Below are 16,465 nucleotides of genomic sequence, written 5' to 3'. Positions count from 1 at the left end.
CTCATTTCCTCTTCATAACAATCTTATCATAAATATTCAGTCCCACAGAGATAAAGTGACTTGACCAAGGTCACACAGCTATTACACAGAAGAAATACAATTCAACTCCTGGCAGTCTGATTCCACAGTCCATTGTCTTAGCCACTCTACCCAAAAGCCTATCCTTGCCCTAAATGCATTTATAGAACAGTAACAGTCAGTGTATACATAAGAAAATGTGTTAAGGACTTAATAGACAAAGTACTTTAGGAATTTGGGAAAAACAGAGATCACATTCTACTCTGGGGCAGGATGAGAGAGAGATGCTTTGAGGTTTTCCAGATGTGAAGATGACATGCATAGAATCATCCCTGCGCTTTCATTCAAATACCTTCCAATAAAAGGCACAAGCAAGAGGCAAGTTGCTGACTCTATATAGCTTGATACTCTATGACCCCAGGGAAGAAGAAATCCAAGGTCTTGCCCCAGAATCAATTATACCTTACATCTATAAGGCTGTTGACAAGGTGCTTCCATATTCAGGTTTCCTCTTGACCCTCATAACCACATAGGTAGATGAGCAGTGCTGAGATTTTTATTGTCCAAATTTTAGAGATGAGAACACTGAGACTTCAAAAATGCGAGGGGCTTGTACTCGTCCCAGTAAGTAAGTAGTAGACCCATGCCATTTCACTCCATATACTACTGTCTTTCCATAAGCAAAATAGACCATTTGAGAAGTGTCTTAGGTTATATTCTTTCTATTCTAAATTCTGAGCAATTCTTCTTCATTCTAAGTTTCCTTTTCCCATGGTGTTGATGTCCCATGTCATACTCCTTTGGTAGCTATGGCAATTTATGAGAATTGGATATTGAATTTTGAGTCTTCCAAATCTGATGTTCATTCTCAATGTCCAGCAGGTGGTAAATGATCCAAAATCACAATAAATTAATCAAGAGTATGCTTTAATTTTCTTTGCTTCCAGTAACAAGATGCTGTATATTTTACATCTCCCATAAGGAGATAACAGAGTATTTGGATTCTTAACATTTTCAGATTACTATGAACACATGTTTAATGTGTATATAGTTGTGCTTCAAAAAAAAATTCAACTTTATAAACCAGTGGTATTCTAAGCCTGTCACAAAAAGAAGCAGTGCCTTGCAGACACCTGCTAATCTTGACACCAACTAAAGAACATAAATTTACATCTACGAATTTATCCACATTATGCCTGAAAGACATCAACCTTTGGGCTAGCTCAGTGGATCTGTGATTTAGATGCATTGACATCTGAACCCAGTAATCAGCATTTTGGCAGTTTCCCCAGGTAGATTCTAAAGTAGATTTTAAAACAGTTTAAGAAAAGCAAATCAGAATATAAGCAATTTAGAGGTGGGATAGGACTGCAAAAGGAATTCCTCCAGGAATCAATCTTGCCTTGAAAACAGTCCAGTGCCTGTCCAAAGAGACAAATAGACAGTATGGTTTGGCAAAAACAAACAAAACATAAACCTGAAATGTTCTGTGACTATCATAAAAAAAATAAAAAATTAAAAAAAAAAAAAAAACTTAATTAAACCTGAAATGTGAATTTGATTTCTAACCCCATGACATAATGGCTGTATAACTTTGGTCAAGTCACTTACCCTTCTTTGTTGTAGGCTCCTCATCTGTTAAATGTGATGGTGATTCCTATTCTAATTTCTTTATAAAGTCATAGTTAAGTGTCAAATGAGATACTCTGTGTATACATATACAAAAAAAATTACACACATATATTATTTTTACACATGTTTGGGGCCATGTACCAAATCTGATTCATTCTGCTCCTTATACTTGAACAGATGGAACTGCTAGGCTGGGCACCAACATAAGCTTTATAACTAGAAGCATTAGTTTTTACTTCTGAATAACCTATATGCATGCTCAGCCAATGGCAACATAGCATATTAACAAATCTTTCAGTGAAAACTAAAATATTCTCATCCATATTCTCCTTGCCCCAATCTCCTGATCCTAGAGGGACCAGCTGCTACCATGCCAATCAACTTCTCTACCACTACCACCAGCATAATGCCTCTCATCCTCATCTGATTCCATACAACTGCCCAAGCTAAGTCCACCTTCAGTGACTACTAGCTAGTTTTCATTTAATCCTATAACTATGATACTGATTGTCATGATTTTGATCATTTATAATTCTAATGAGGGTAAACTTTACATAGAATAATCAACGGATAGCTAAGACAACTTTGAAAAAAATAGCGATTCAGTCTACAGTTACCAATACACTGCATAAATCTATGGTAAGTTAAACAGGTTGGAAATGGTAGGAATATACAGATCAAAAGTAGACAAAGATCAGGGACACCTGGGTGGCTCAGTTGGTTAAGTGTCTGGCTGTTGAATTCAGCTCAGGTCATGATCTCAGGGTCGTGAGATCAGGCCCCCTATTGGGCTCTACCCTGAGCAGGGCATCTGCTTGAGATTCTCTGCCCTCCCCTCCACTCTTGTGAGTATGCACACACACACACACACACACACACACACACACTCTCTCTCTCTCTCAAATAAATAAAATCTTTAAAAAAATTAAAGATCAATGGAAGAGAAAAGAGTACCAGAAATAAATGCAAAACCAATATAAGAAATGGGCATATGATGCAGAAAGCATCACAAGTCACCAGGGGAACTATTCAAAGTATGGCATTGTGACCATTAGCTTGTAATATGTGAATAAATAATATTAAAATTAAAAAGATTAAAATACTTACACCAAAATAACATTCCTATGTTTTAAAGACCTAAATATGCAAAATGAAAGGCTAGAACTATTAGAAAAAATATAGAGAATATGTTTATGATCTTGGGGTAAGGAATAATGCCAAAACACAAAAAGTACAAACCATAAAGGCAAATATTGAAAGGACTGATTATATCAAAATGTAAAATATCTGTAGGTAGAAGACACCACAGACAAGGTGAAAATAAAGAGATTAGGTGAATAATATTTGCAATGTGTGTAACAAAATTAGTATCCAGATTATAGAAACAACTTTTTTTCTTAAGATTTTTTTTAAAGTAATCTCTACACCCAATACACGGGTCAAACCCACAAATCAAGATCATGAATCATATGCTTCAACTACTGAGCCAGCCAGGTGCCCCTAAACAACTTTTTACAAGAAAAGACAACCAATAGAAACTGGGCAAAGTGTATCAACAAATGCATCAAAAAAGAGGAAATCCAAATGCCTAAGAAAAGATGCTCAACACTGCTAGTTACCAAGAAAATTAAAATTGAAATTAACAGTGAGGTATCATCTTTTACCTTTGATATTATGATACAAAGGTCTTCAACATCAAGGGGTATAGATATAGGGAAAGGATATATATACAGAAATGGATGTAGGGACATATCCCCTAGAAAAGCTGTCACATCTATACACCTGAAGACCTGTATAAGGATGGTCATTGCATTTTTGTTTGGGATAAGTTAAAAAAAAAAAAGGAAGGAAGTGATACAGGAAGGAAGGTAGGAAGGATGGAAAGAACTTAAATGTCAACCTCAAAAGGAATGGATAAAAATATTATGCAGAAGTTTAAAAAAATATAAGTCAGATCTAAACAATGAACATGGGTAAGATGGAAATCATAGCATTTATTCCACAAAACGAGATGAAGAATGGTATGTATGCATATGCACACTTACGGATGAATCTAACACATTGTGCTGATTCAACCTTGAATGGAAAGATACACAGCAAACTCATAATTGAGTTGTCTCTGGGGAACAGGCCATAGAACGGGAGTAGGGATGATGGTTCAAGGGCCTTGTGATCTCTCTGTATTGTGCCATTACTTCCACAAGTCAACAAAAAAGCTGAAAACAAATATGACAAATATTAACAGTAGTTAATTCTGGGTGGTAGGAATGTGTTTGTTGTATTTTTCTCTGCACTATTCTGTAATTTTTTAATTTCACAGAACTCTTAAAAAATGATGAACAATCCCTGAACACTGACAAAGCAGTTGAAACTTCCACATGTCACTGATACAAGAGAGTGGCTGGAAGAACACGGAGCCAGTTTCTATATCTGGGATTGAGCAAATGGAGATGCAGCTGCCAAAGAGAGCCTCAGACATAGGGTGTTGGCAAGGAACCCCATGATCCTAACGTAAGTGGTGGTTGATGTGGCTAAGAAATATTTAATCTTTCCAAGGACTCCAAAATGCACAGACACAGTTCTAATGCAGTGAATCAAAAAAGAACTCTTTGCTTAATAATGAAAAATTTTCAATACTACCAAGAAACCCAAGAACTTCCAACTAATTTCAAATGACTGATCTGAAATAAAAAAAAATCCTGAGCTACAGAATATTTTGAAGGAAAAAAAAAGGTTTTATTACTCTCAAATATATTTTATAACTCCAAGAATTATCTACTATGAAGATTTTTCAAGCAGTCATTTGACTTTTAAGATTAGGAAAAGACCTATCTAATTAACCAGCATCTATGTGTATGAAGAAACAGGAAAATCCTGAAAATTATCCTATAACAAATTAAACAAATCCTAGGAAACCTTATCCATGCTATTAATTTACTTAATTAATAACTCCATACCAAGGAAATGGAAATCTTAGCACACTCCTGCCTGAATTATTGCAAACCCAAATATATGAAGGTTCCTTACATATTACCAGTTATTTATATGATTTGCTGCATTGGGGTGGGGCACCAATTAGCCTCCATTCACAATTAACTGCCTTTCATGATTTCTAGCAAACAGTCTTGACTTGGTGGTAGCTAAGTCCAAGTGGCAGCAGCCAAATGTCATTCAGTCAAGGTTGGTGCCATATTAGTTACTTACTGTCACTAAGGGTCCAAGCAATGAGATCTTCACTCCATTCCCCCTGGGCCTTGGTGTTGACTCTGGCTCGGACTATGTACTGTTCCCTGGGTTGTAAATTGTTAAGTAGTACTGAAGTCAAGTTGCCTGGCACTTTGATATTCTGCTGGTCACTATTCATTTGCACAGACCTTCTCTCCACTTCAACATAAAAGTCATCTTCTGAGCTTGGAAATATTGGCTGCCAGGTCAAATTTAGAGTGGTCTGACTTTTTGGTAGGAGGATGAGACCTCTTGGAGGAGGAAGACCTGGAAGAAACCAGAAGGATCGTGATTTTTTTAAGATTTTATTTTTAAGTAAGCTTTATTCCCAAAGTGGGGTTTGAACTTAAAACCCCAAGATCAAGAGTCACATACTCTACTGACTGTACTGCCAGGCACCCTTAGATCATTATTTTTTGCATATGATGGAGCACAAACATCCCCAAAAGGCAACTTTACAGAATAACCTTAGCATCTAGACTAATACACAACTTCACAAACCATCAAAGAAACACAAGCTAGCAGTCTAGTACTTTTTTTCTATTAAAAGTGCCAATCTTTATAACAATTCTAATCTTGTAGTTTGAGTAATTACACTACAGGAATCCCTTTAGAGAACAACTGGGGAATATTTCTCAAGAGCTGTAGAAATGACTGTCTGTTTTGGTCCCATAATCTGACCATATCAGAGATTTATCCTGAAGAAATAATCCAAAGGAAGAGAAAAACCTAAGTGCATGAAGACATGTATTATGACATTATTTATAATATCAAACAATCAGAAGAATCCTAAATGCTCAAAATAGGAAAACACTTTAATAAATTATGATATAATCATCCAATGGATTAAAATAGATCACTGAGAATAGTATGGGAGGCCAATAAAAATATTTCTAATATGTGAGGAAAAAAAAGCTGTGATTGCAACATGGTAAAAGTCATGGCTACAATTGGTGAAGAATAGAGAGGAAACTGATAAAAATTAAAACATGGATTTTCCAAGGTTGTGGGATGGGGGTGGGTACTATTCCATATTTCTATTACGATTTTGAGTAATATCTTTTAAGGCAATTTCAGGGTTACTTCCCTGTAGCAAGAATTTCAAACATTGTAACATGACTTGGCCAAGCCCTGCTCTCATCACATCAAGGTATTAGCTATGACCACATGCTGCCCTGGCCAAGAACCTGGGCTACCAGACAGGTACCTGAATGGAAACAATATGGGTTTGACATGAAAGAGATAGGAGAATGCCTAGCTTTGTGGCCTTGGGAAAATTCATGAGCTCTCCAAGTTCACATGTTACACAAAATGGAAATAGTTATCTTTCAGACTCAGGAGGAGCAAATGGGATAATGGATGTGAAAATGCTTAGAAGGAGTCAGGGTCTCTTACATAACCTGCTCTCCCTCCTTCCTTCCTTCCTCCCTCCCTTCCTCCCTCCCTTCCTGTCTTATCTTGTGTCTATGCACAGAGAAGGACTCTGTGTATTTTCAGTTATAATAATAGTAAATTGACTTTTAAATTCCAGATACTAAGTATTTTCAAAACATAGAAGGGGGATCCTCTAATTTACACATTCTGAGTGGGGACATTATTGCCCCCTAAGGGGGCAAAAATTGGTTCCTGGGATATAACAACATTTTTGATATTACAATAGCTTATGTAATATATATATATATATATCTGTGGTATTAAAATTCATGGCAGGGGAGATATTAGGACAAAAGAGACATTTTGTCCTAAGGACACAGATATCTAATGAGGGCAGTGATTGAAGGAAGAGGGGGAGGGGGAGAGCAGGAGAGAGAGGAAAAGGAGAAAAGGGTGAGAAACTGCTCTCTCTCCTTTGGGTTAGAGGTAAGAGGAAGGGTCTGTTTCCATACACTGGGACAGGGACTCCTGCCTGCTGTTACACTATGGAAGTCTCACAACTTGCTTGGCATTATGCTAAAGCAATAATTATTCTCTGTAGCCTTTGAAAATTAAATCATTATTTTAACTACTTAATATTAATACATTTATTACTCTAAATAGTTATTACTCTTTATATCCTTTACAAGTTGAAAGAGGGGGTGTCAGCTCCTTTTGCTCATCTCTGAAGTTTAAGTCCCAAAAGAAGCCACCCAGAAGGGCCAGGCAAGCTTCTAACAACAAAGCGGAAGGGAGGGCTGATGTTTTGGGGCATATATGTAAACCCCCGGAGCCTATGCTTTATACAGAGGAGTAACTCGATAAATGGTCATTTCGCTTTTTCCTTTCCTTCAGGAACATGACTTCCCCTCCACTTCTCCCTACCTGCCCTCTCTCTGCCATGTGTTCAGAGTGTGATCTCTCTCTCTTGCCTCCCCTCCGAGCCTCCTGGCCTCTACATTAAATCAACAAACTTATAAATAGTACAACTGCCGGATGAATTAAAAAACAAACATCAGCAAAATTCAAATGATGGGAAAAGAAGAACCTTCAAGAATTCCCTCCCCACCTACCCCTGAGAACTACTTTGAAATATTCCAAGACATTTCTAAATACATCCTGGCTGGAACATATTCTGAGTGCTGAAGACAGTGCAGTGTGGGTCTGTGAAGTGTTTTATGATCTGTTCTCTAAATACTTTCCATCTGAGTCAGATTATGACCTTCCCCTTTGATTCATCAACTGGCCAGAGAGAGAATTAACTACCATTTGCCTCTCAGCAGCAACATGACCACAGAGCAGAAGCCCCTTTTGATCTCTTTATCTTCTAACTTACAGTTTCTGGTGTTTTTTTTCTATTTGCTACCTGGTCAGTTCCTGGGAAACCTTCCCTTATTTGTGCATTGCTTCTATAAGCACCAGAGAAGTTCCTGAGTTCCATTTGGTTCTTTAAGGATGCTGCTGGTGGGATGAAAACTAGGAGGGAGAAGTGGTGAGCAAAGAGGGTAGTGTCTGTTAGGGATGCACCACCTTTTCAGGACAGCAATCTCATTCTAGTTCCTTCTGCCTTTAGGAAGTGGGCTAAAAATAAGAAAAATTGACCAACTAGGATAAAGAAATGGTCTCTCTGGGCTCCTAGGTAAAAAAATAATAATTGAAGAAATAAAAGGATGTGAAGCCTAAAGATCAATTTATTAACCACTCTGAGACTCTACTTGTCAATCTATAAAATGGGGAAGATAATTCTTACCCTTGAAGATAATATGAATTAAATTTACGCGAACTTCAAACTATAAAGCTGACTGGGAGACAGTAACAAATGATTATATAGAGTGAACACTAGAAAATAAACTTTACAAGTGATCTCCTTCTTGTTTCAGAGAGACGTACCTGGGTAGCAGAAAGCTGGAGCTTAAGTTAGTATCAAGGAAACTTCACAAATTCAAGGGACCCTCAATTAACACAGTAGAAGGGCAATAGATACTAAAATTGATCAATCAAAGAACTATTGCTACATATATTACTTAGAACGTAGGGACCCAGGATCAGCAACATCAAATACAACTTGTCAACTTTTTACAGCTGTAAAATCTTGAGTCTAACACCTACCTCAAACCTACCAAATTAGAAACTCTGGGGTTGGGGCCCAGAAATCTGTTTTAATAAGTTCTCCAGCTAATTCTTATGGATTCTAATGTTTGAGAACCTGTAGGAAGCAGTACTGCGAGGTGGAAAGGTGGAACAGGGGTCTGCTGTTCTTTAGATAAAAAGCCTTAAAAAAAAAAAGTCCTTTCATTGTATTTGATGTTTTAACTCTGTGCATGAATTAACTTTGAAAAATTAGAAATTAGTTTTAAAAATAAATAAACCAGGATTTCTGAAGTATGTATGTGGCGAGAGTCTGGCATAGGCCCTGATGATGGAAACAGGAAGCTTTTAGTAAAACTCAGGAGCCAAGCAGTTGCTGCTAAGTAAATCCCTGCTCCTAAGGGATGGCCCTGCCTTCCTGAAGGCTCATCTGCTTCCTCCTCTGTCCCCATACTGCTGCAGACACCCTCCCCTGGGGACAGAGACCAGGAGTGCAGCCCAAATCAAAGAAGGATTTGGCTCCAAGCTACCAACCTTCCTGTCACTTTCCCACCCATTCAAAAGCAAACTCCTTCCCCCAGCATCCCCACCCACCCACTCACCCACCACCACCCTTCCTGGTCTTCCTTCCTCTTTCCCCTTCCTCCCCCCTCCCAGCCACTGCAGGAATAAATGCCGTCTGCTTCCACTGACCGATAGAAGCAGTTGTGAACCGTCTCACCGGTCCCGGATGCCCTTCCCCGCCCTCTCCACGCCGGACCAGCTGCACGCAGAGCTCGTATTCTGTGCGAGGTTCCAAGTAGTTGAGTGTAACAATCTCATTTGTCACTGAGAAGAGGGAAAGTCCAGGAAACTTAAGTTGGCATTCTTGTACATTGTTTAAAATGGAATGTTGTTACTGTGATGTAAACTAGTGTTTGGTTTTCAAAAATACAATGTCTAAGTAAAATAGGCAATCCCCCCTTCAGGGCCTCACTATTCCTAACAGAAGGAAAATGAGACTTTTTAAAGGAAGTTTCCAGGTTACAATGCATATTTTAATGTAAGCCTCCTTGAGCCACTTAATCACTTCTGCTCTATCTTTTGTCTTTTCATCTGTAGGGTAAAACCACACAAATTTTCAACTATATGAAATAACAATTAGATTTAAGGGGGGGAAAATCCAATCAAAATGATATAAAATAATTTAATTGCCACTGTTTTTAAATACATAGTGATTGCAATCAAGCTATCAACAGAAGAGATTCTTTGAGGGTTTGTTTACAAAGACCAGAGAGCAGATTTATAATACTCCTGCCATTTATAAATGAAGAGTTCTAGAGTAATTGAAAATAGATCCCATAGACAAATAGTATATGCATCTTTTCTCCTTAGTTTTTGTTTTAGCCTCTATTCTCCATAGGTATTGCAGAAGTACTATCTTACCATATGATAAATTCCCAGTTGGTAAGAGAAAAAAAAATGGACTGTGTTTAAGAGTTGTTAGAAGAACACTTTGTGGATGTCCACTTGCAGAAAGTGACTATGGATTATTACCACTATATGAAAAAAAAAGCTGCTTTTTATAAGACCTACCCATTGATATTGTCAACAGCAACTTAGCAAATTAGCCTTACGTCACTGGGATTCTGAATTTTGGATGAGTCTACAATAGAATGTGCAGGGCTCAGTAACAGTGTCATGACTTAGTTCAACATATCCAGGTCAGCTGGGTTAACATTAAGCCAAAACTTCCTTTTGTTCTCCTTTTAGTAATTTCCTCAATTACCTATATACAGTATGGAAGAGTGCCCTTTTTAGGAAATCACAGGCATGGTGATACCTAAGGATTGGTAAGTAATTCTCTAATACTCTGAAATGGAATCCTCTGCTACAGCCATTATCTTTGGGCAGAGAAATGAGAGTGGGAGAGAGGATTTCTATATTTGAGGATTTTTTTTTCTCCTGGTGCCACCTCTTTAGGTTGAGTCTTTCCTGTTCAAATCTTACCTTGAATATGCCGCCAAGCCTCATAATGATTAACAGGTTTGTATAGAAGCTTCTTGGATTTGATTGGTCCATCCCCAAAGTAAGGCTCAGAGCTGATGTTGATGACAGCAAAATTATGTCCAGTGTCAATCACGTTTGGGGCATTCAGGGGTTTTGGAAGAACTAAACAAAATTTTCAACAATCAGATTAGTCTTTGGAGTTGGATTATTGCTCTTTGGTGGGGATAGAGGATTAGTGACCTTACATTTCCAACAAAACCCTCTTGAGGCAGGTACAATAGTGAAACACTGGGTAACTGCAAACAAAAGACAGGGAATGCAGTCTGATACCTGACAGAGTGTTTGTGACAACTGAGTAAAACCTGTGATAGCTCTCTGGTTTCTCAGGGCCATAAGCATCCTGTTGTTGCTCAAGCCCATGGTGCGCATGCACACAGATTAGCCTGCAAATGACAAAGAATGACTCCTTCACTGGGGGGTGCTAAAGCACTCCTTGCACATCTTGACTATGAAATATCTGTAAGAGAAAAATTAGGCTGCGCCTGCACATAGTAGCTGACATACAGAATGAGTAATGATATGCAGATTTCTTAGAAGTCCCCACCTATTCCCAGAACCTTTCAAGAATCTATCACCTGCTCCTTATGACTATCCATAAAAAGCATGACTCTGCGTCCAACCAGGGTGACTTAGATCCTGTATCAGAGTGTACCTGCTGCACTCTGCCCATCCCCTTTCAGTGTGTACTTTGGCTTTGCAATAAAATTTCTGCTATACTCTGAACTGCTTGAATTCTTTCTCATAACGAAGTCAAGAACCTGGCACCAGCTGGTGGTTGAAGTCTCAGGGCCCAAGAACTCCCCCAGTCTCCTGTATCACTCTTACAGTTCTCTGTTCAGATTCAATGCAGTCGCCTGTGCTATGATCTCCTGGCTTTGCTCTTGCCCCTCCAACCCACTATCCACAAAGTATGTCTTAAAATATGATCACTCCCCTGCTCAAGTCCTTATCATGGATTCCCGTCATGTTTAGAATAAAATCCAAAATTCATTTTGTGACCAGCCAGGCCTTGCACAATTGAGCCCCTGCCTCCTCTTCCCTTCACCTAATACATCCAGTGCCACTGACCTTTCAATTCATCCAACTAACAATGCACCCCGTCTTCTTTCTGTCTCCGATTTTTTGTAAATGCTGTTCTCCTGTAAGCAATGTACCTAGACCTCCCACCATTCCCTGTTACCTCTCAGGGGATCATTCAGCAATCAGTTCTGATGGGACTTCCTTCTTCAAAGGGGTTATACCAAAACCTCAGTTGGGCTTCAAAGAACTCACTCTGTTACTTCATTGCAATTTTCAGAATTTATTATTCTTAGAGATTTTGTGTGATCATTTGATATTGGTCTTCTTCTAGACTATGCATGGTCTCTTTCTCTTTCTCTCTTCTTTGGCTTAAAGCAACCCAGATTTATTCTTACAATTCTGGAGGTCAGAAGTCAGACATAGGTCTCACTGGGCTAAGATCAAAGTGTCAGTAGGGCTGTAAGGGAGCTCAAAGGGAGACTCTGTTTCCTTGTTCTTTCCAACTTCTAGAAACCACCTACATTCCTTGGCTTGTGGTCCCTTCCTCCATCTTCAAAGTCAACAGCATCATATATCTTTGATCCTTCTTTCATTGTGATATCTCTTTCTGACTATAGCTAGGTAAAATTCTCTAATTTTACAGACTCATATGATTAGAGTAGGTCCACCATATAATTTAGAATAATCTGCCCACCTTAAAGACCATATATTCTCAATAGGGTGAAATAGCACCCCTATGTAGGTTAAAGTGGGTTCTCTCAGGATTGAAAAAGCCTCAGATATTACAATGGTTGTGGCCTTCCAAAGGGCCACAGTGCACAAATAGATATGCAGTATATTCATTATATTAACATTTTATGGTGATGGGAGGAGAGTTTGGGAATAAATTTCTAAAGGGGTTCCTTGGTAAGGTGATAGTGATCAAAATATTGTAAAACATTGCAATGGACTCTAAACTCCATTAGGGCAAAGACCATACATGGTTTACAGGTGCTGCATAAATGTTTGACAATTGAATTTCTAGTAAGTTCTGTAGCTCCGTCAGCCCATCCTTAAAAATACACCCAAATATGTATGTTATATAATATAGGATCTTTCAGATTCTGCTAGTGTTTTTACTTACAGTAGTTTCTGAGAAGAGTGCACTTCTGTGAATAAATTCATTCGTTAAGTCATGCTTCCCTTATATGAGCAAATAACACCACCTATTTGCTTAAAACAGCAAATGCTTATTTTATTGTAGCTATAAATACTAGTATCTTAAAAAAAAATACTAGTATCTTGTGATACTTTTATAAGCGTGAAACAAATTGCTCCAAAGATTCCTCTTAGTAATATATCATTTTATTTTTTGTCTTTTAATAATTTGTACTGAGATATACATACCATAAAGTGCAAAAATCTTAAGTGTATTTAGCTTGAGGGACTTTACCTGTGTACACACTCATGTAACTATCACCCAGATTGAGAGAGGGAACATTTCCAGCCCCCCAGAAGACACTCTTGTGACCCTTTCCCATCAATAGGGAACTATTATCCTGGCTTTTGTCACTTTCAGTTAGTTTTGCCTTGTTTTTAACTTTAGACAAATGGAATCACAAAGCATGTATTTTTGTTTGCTCTTTATTGTGTCCATGATATCCATATTGTTGCAGGAATTAATTCTTTTTTATTTCTGTTTAATATTCCACGGTATGATGTTATGAGCTGAACTGTGTTTCCCCCCAAATTCTTATGTGGAAGTTTTGACCCCCAGTACCTTGGAAGCTAACTCTATTTGGAGACAGGGTCTTTAAAGAGGTAATGAAGTCAAGATGAGGTCATTAAGGTTGTTCCTAATCCAATACAACTGTTGTCCCTTATAAGAAGAATACATTCGGACACATACACACAGAGGAAGACCATGTGAAAATACAGGGAAAAGACAGCCATTCATGAACCAAGAAGTGAGGCCTCAGGAGAAGTTAACTCTGCTGACACCTTGATCATTTACCTAGCCTCCAGAACTTGAGAAAATAAATTGCTGTGGTTAAGCCACCTCATCTGTGGAACTTTGTATAGCAGCCTGAGCAACCCATTAGGAATGACTACACTACAAATTATTTATCCTTTATAATGTAGATGAAGATTTGGGTTAATTTCAGTTTGGGATATTATGAATTAAATTGCTCTGTACACTGAAGATGTCTTTTTTGAACATATACTCATTTCTTTTGAGCTTATACCTCAAGGAGAATTGCCAGGTCATAGGTATATGTATGCTTAACTTATGCATATATTTTCAGTTTTCCAAATTGATTGTACCAAATTGTATTCTGGTAGTAAAATCCTTACATCTGGGACACCTGGGTGGTTCTGTGGTTAAGTGTCTGCCTTTGGCCCAGGGCGTGTGATCCTGGAGACCCGGGATCGAGTCCCACATCAGCTCCCTGCATGGAGCCTACTTCTCCCTCTGACTATTTTTCTGCTTCTCTCTCTCTCTGTGACTCTCATGAATAAAATAAATAAAATCTTAAAAAGAAATCCTCACATCTTTAAAAAAATATTATGATTAAAGACACTGATTAATTTACCTAATTATCATTTTATAAATATCAGTAAATACAACTATTTTCATTTTATAGATATTAGTAAATATGACATGAAGAGCTAAATCATTAAGAGCTAACCATCATGTAGAGCTAAGTCATTATAAATATGACATCAATAGCAATACTACAGATGCTTCTATGCGCTTCTATGCGTTGATGTTGTGTGCTGTGTCTTCTACTAAAAAATAAAAATTAGAACTGACTCTTCTGAATCTTAGCAACATGGTTTATTTTTGACTTATTTATTTTCCATGTCTAGCAAACATTCCAAGAAGCTTAAAAATAAGGTAATTTGTCTTGTCTGCATATCATTTCCTCCCTTTCAAGAACATGTAAGATATAAGAAATAATTTGGTCATGTGAATGTTCTACTGAATAAAACAGATCAAGGCCTTTTCCAGTAATCTAAAAGAATATTAACAATTCTGTGGCAGTTTATGTGGATGTTCAGGGTAGAGAATCCAAATCTACAAGGCTATATTTAAGCTAATGTTGTTATTGGTCTTCTAAAAAGATTATCTTCTGGGCACTTACATTTATTTCATTTATGGACATTACCTCTCAGACAGCCCAAAGATTCCTAATCAAGTAACAAAATGGGTAAAATACAAATCAACATTGGTTATCTTGCTTCCTAATCTTTAACAGAGGAGACTCAGAAAACAAAATGGTCTAGAAATGATGATGCATTATTTGGATTCAGGAGACCCAGGTTCAAAACTAAGATTTACTCCTTAACAGATATGCTACTTTATACAAGTTCACTAAACCCTCTGAATCTTCTTTTCTTTCTGGTAAAGTGGTGATAACAATATCTGTTGAACAGAGTTCTTATAAAAATTAAATAAGATGACTTATATGATGTACTTAGCCCAGTGCCTTTCATCAAAATATATCAGAGAGCTGTTAGCTGTTTTTGTCTAAATGGGTTCATAAGAAACTTCCAAGCTTAAAATTCCTTGCAGTATTTATGTATACCAGCCAAGCTAACTTGGATTTACCTCCATGTTGCTTCTTCCCCTCAACCACAAATGCATACCTATCTACTTAATTAATGTGAATTTTGAAATATTAATTCACTGCAGGAAGAATAATCAATGCTGAATATGTGAAAAAACTATTTGTGTTCATTATACAGCATAGCCTGGACTTCATAATAAGTGAGTAATTCTCAAAGTATTTTCCAAATTATCCTGCACAATAATGAATAGGAACTCACAACAATGATGAAGTCAAACTTTTCATGTAAAATAAACACTACTAGATATGTTGTGCCAGACACAATTCCAGGTGTTTTGCATATTCAACAAATCTTCACAATAATCCGGAGAGGTAGATAAACTAAGCTTTATTTTCAAATCAAGAAAGACTCAGAGAGGTTAAATTCATTTGCTCAGGGCTATATACAAGTTTTCTAGCTATTAGGGACAAAAATCAAATCCAGGGCTGTGTAACTCCAAAGGTCATATACTTAATCCCCCCTTTCCATTTTCATGCATATAAAAAATTTTCAAGGTGTGGTATCCTGGAAATTTTCCAAAGCATTTTAGTATTCAGGTAACATCTCTATCTTGGAGCAGCACCCAAAGATACATAAACACAATGTACTGAGGATGCAAGCTCTTCCTCTAGAAAATGGAGCTTACCTTTAACAGAAATGTTGAAAGGTTTTTCCACCATCCCAGCTACTGTGTTCACACTGCAGACCCAGACTCCTGAGTCAGGGGGGAGGATCCGGTGGATGGTGAATGTGGCCACTGACAGATGACTCGTAAGATTGAAGTCTTTTGGCTGGAAGGGTCAAATACAAATAAAAGCTTCTAGGGAGGCATAAACACACGAAAGGCCCATAACACTGACCCCATCTCATTGTTTGATAAGAAGTTTTCTAAGGAAAGATTAAGAAGCCAAATGCAATGCTAGTATAATCATTGGCTTATTTCCAAAGCTATTGTAGTAGCCCTGTAAGTTTATATTGGATTGATGCCCTCTCAGATCCTGCTGTTGTGTTTGTGTGTTTGGGAGTGTGGGGTAAACACTTACAGGCTAGGAACTTAATTCCTTTAAATTGCTCTGGTAACATTTGTTCCTTCCTGGTTGAATACAGAGATGGCTGGGTGAGACGACAAAATAGCTCCCTGAAATAACTGGGAACTATCTACACTATAACTGCACTACTGAAACCCACAAAACTGCGGGTAAAATCAGGGCTCTGAAGACACACAGACTTCAATTCACATCCCTACTCTGTCACTTTTGACCAATTCCTTATTCAACTTCACCTGACCAATTTCCACTTGTATAGAAAAGGGACAGGTAATATTATGCAGCATGTTGTATATAGCATGGTTGACCCTCTACACTACTAGATAGTAGCTGTTACTTCCATTAACCCAGGAAAAGGCCAACAAGATTTTAAGAAGCTGTCA

The 16,465-nt window shown here is 37.7% G+C and overlaps 1 protein-coding gene across 5 annotated transcripts in view; it reads right to left on the bottom strand.

The window, feature by feature from the left end:
• TEK (TEK receptor tyrosine kinase) overlaps window positions 1–16,465 on the bottom strand; it is a 98,827-nt gene that overhangs the window by 20,495 nt on the left and 61,867 nt on the right. For all 5 annotated transcript variants that reach the window (XM_035696772.2, XM_035696773.2, XM_025433301.3 and 2 more), the window contains 4 exons: window positions 15,683–15,827; window positions 10,366–10,527; window positions 9,070–9,204; window positions 4,855–5,142 (listed from right to left, as the gene is read on the bottom strand). In XM_035696772.2, coding sequence (XP_035552665.1) covers window positions 4,855–5,142; window positions 9,070–9,204; window positions 10,366–10,527; window positions 15,683–15,827 — 730 coding nt within the window. The remainder of the gene's footprint in view (window positions 1–4,854; window positions 5,143–9,069; window positions 9,205–10,365; window positions 10,528–15,682; window positions 15,828–16,465) is intronic.

Source organism: Canis lupus, chromosome 11, assembly GCF_003254725.2.
Source record: "Canis lupus dingo isolate Sandy chromosome 11, ASM325472v2, whole genome shotgun sequence".
Classification (NCBI taxonomy): Eukaryota; Metazoa; Chordata; class Mammalia; order Carnivora; family Canidae; genus Canis; species Canis lupus.
Note: the sequence above shows the minus strand (reverse complement) of the source record. Positions and strands in the feature narration are given on the sequence as shown.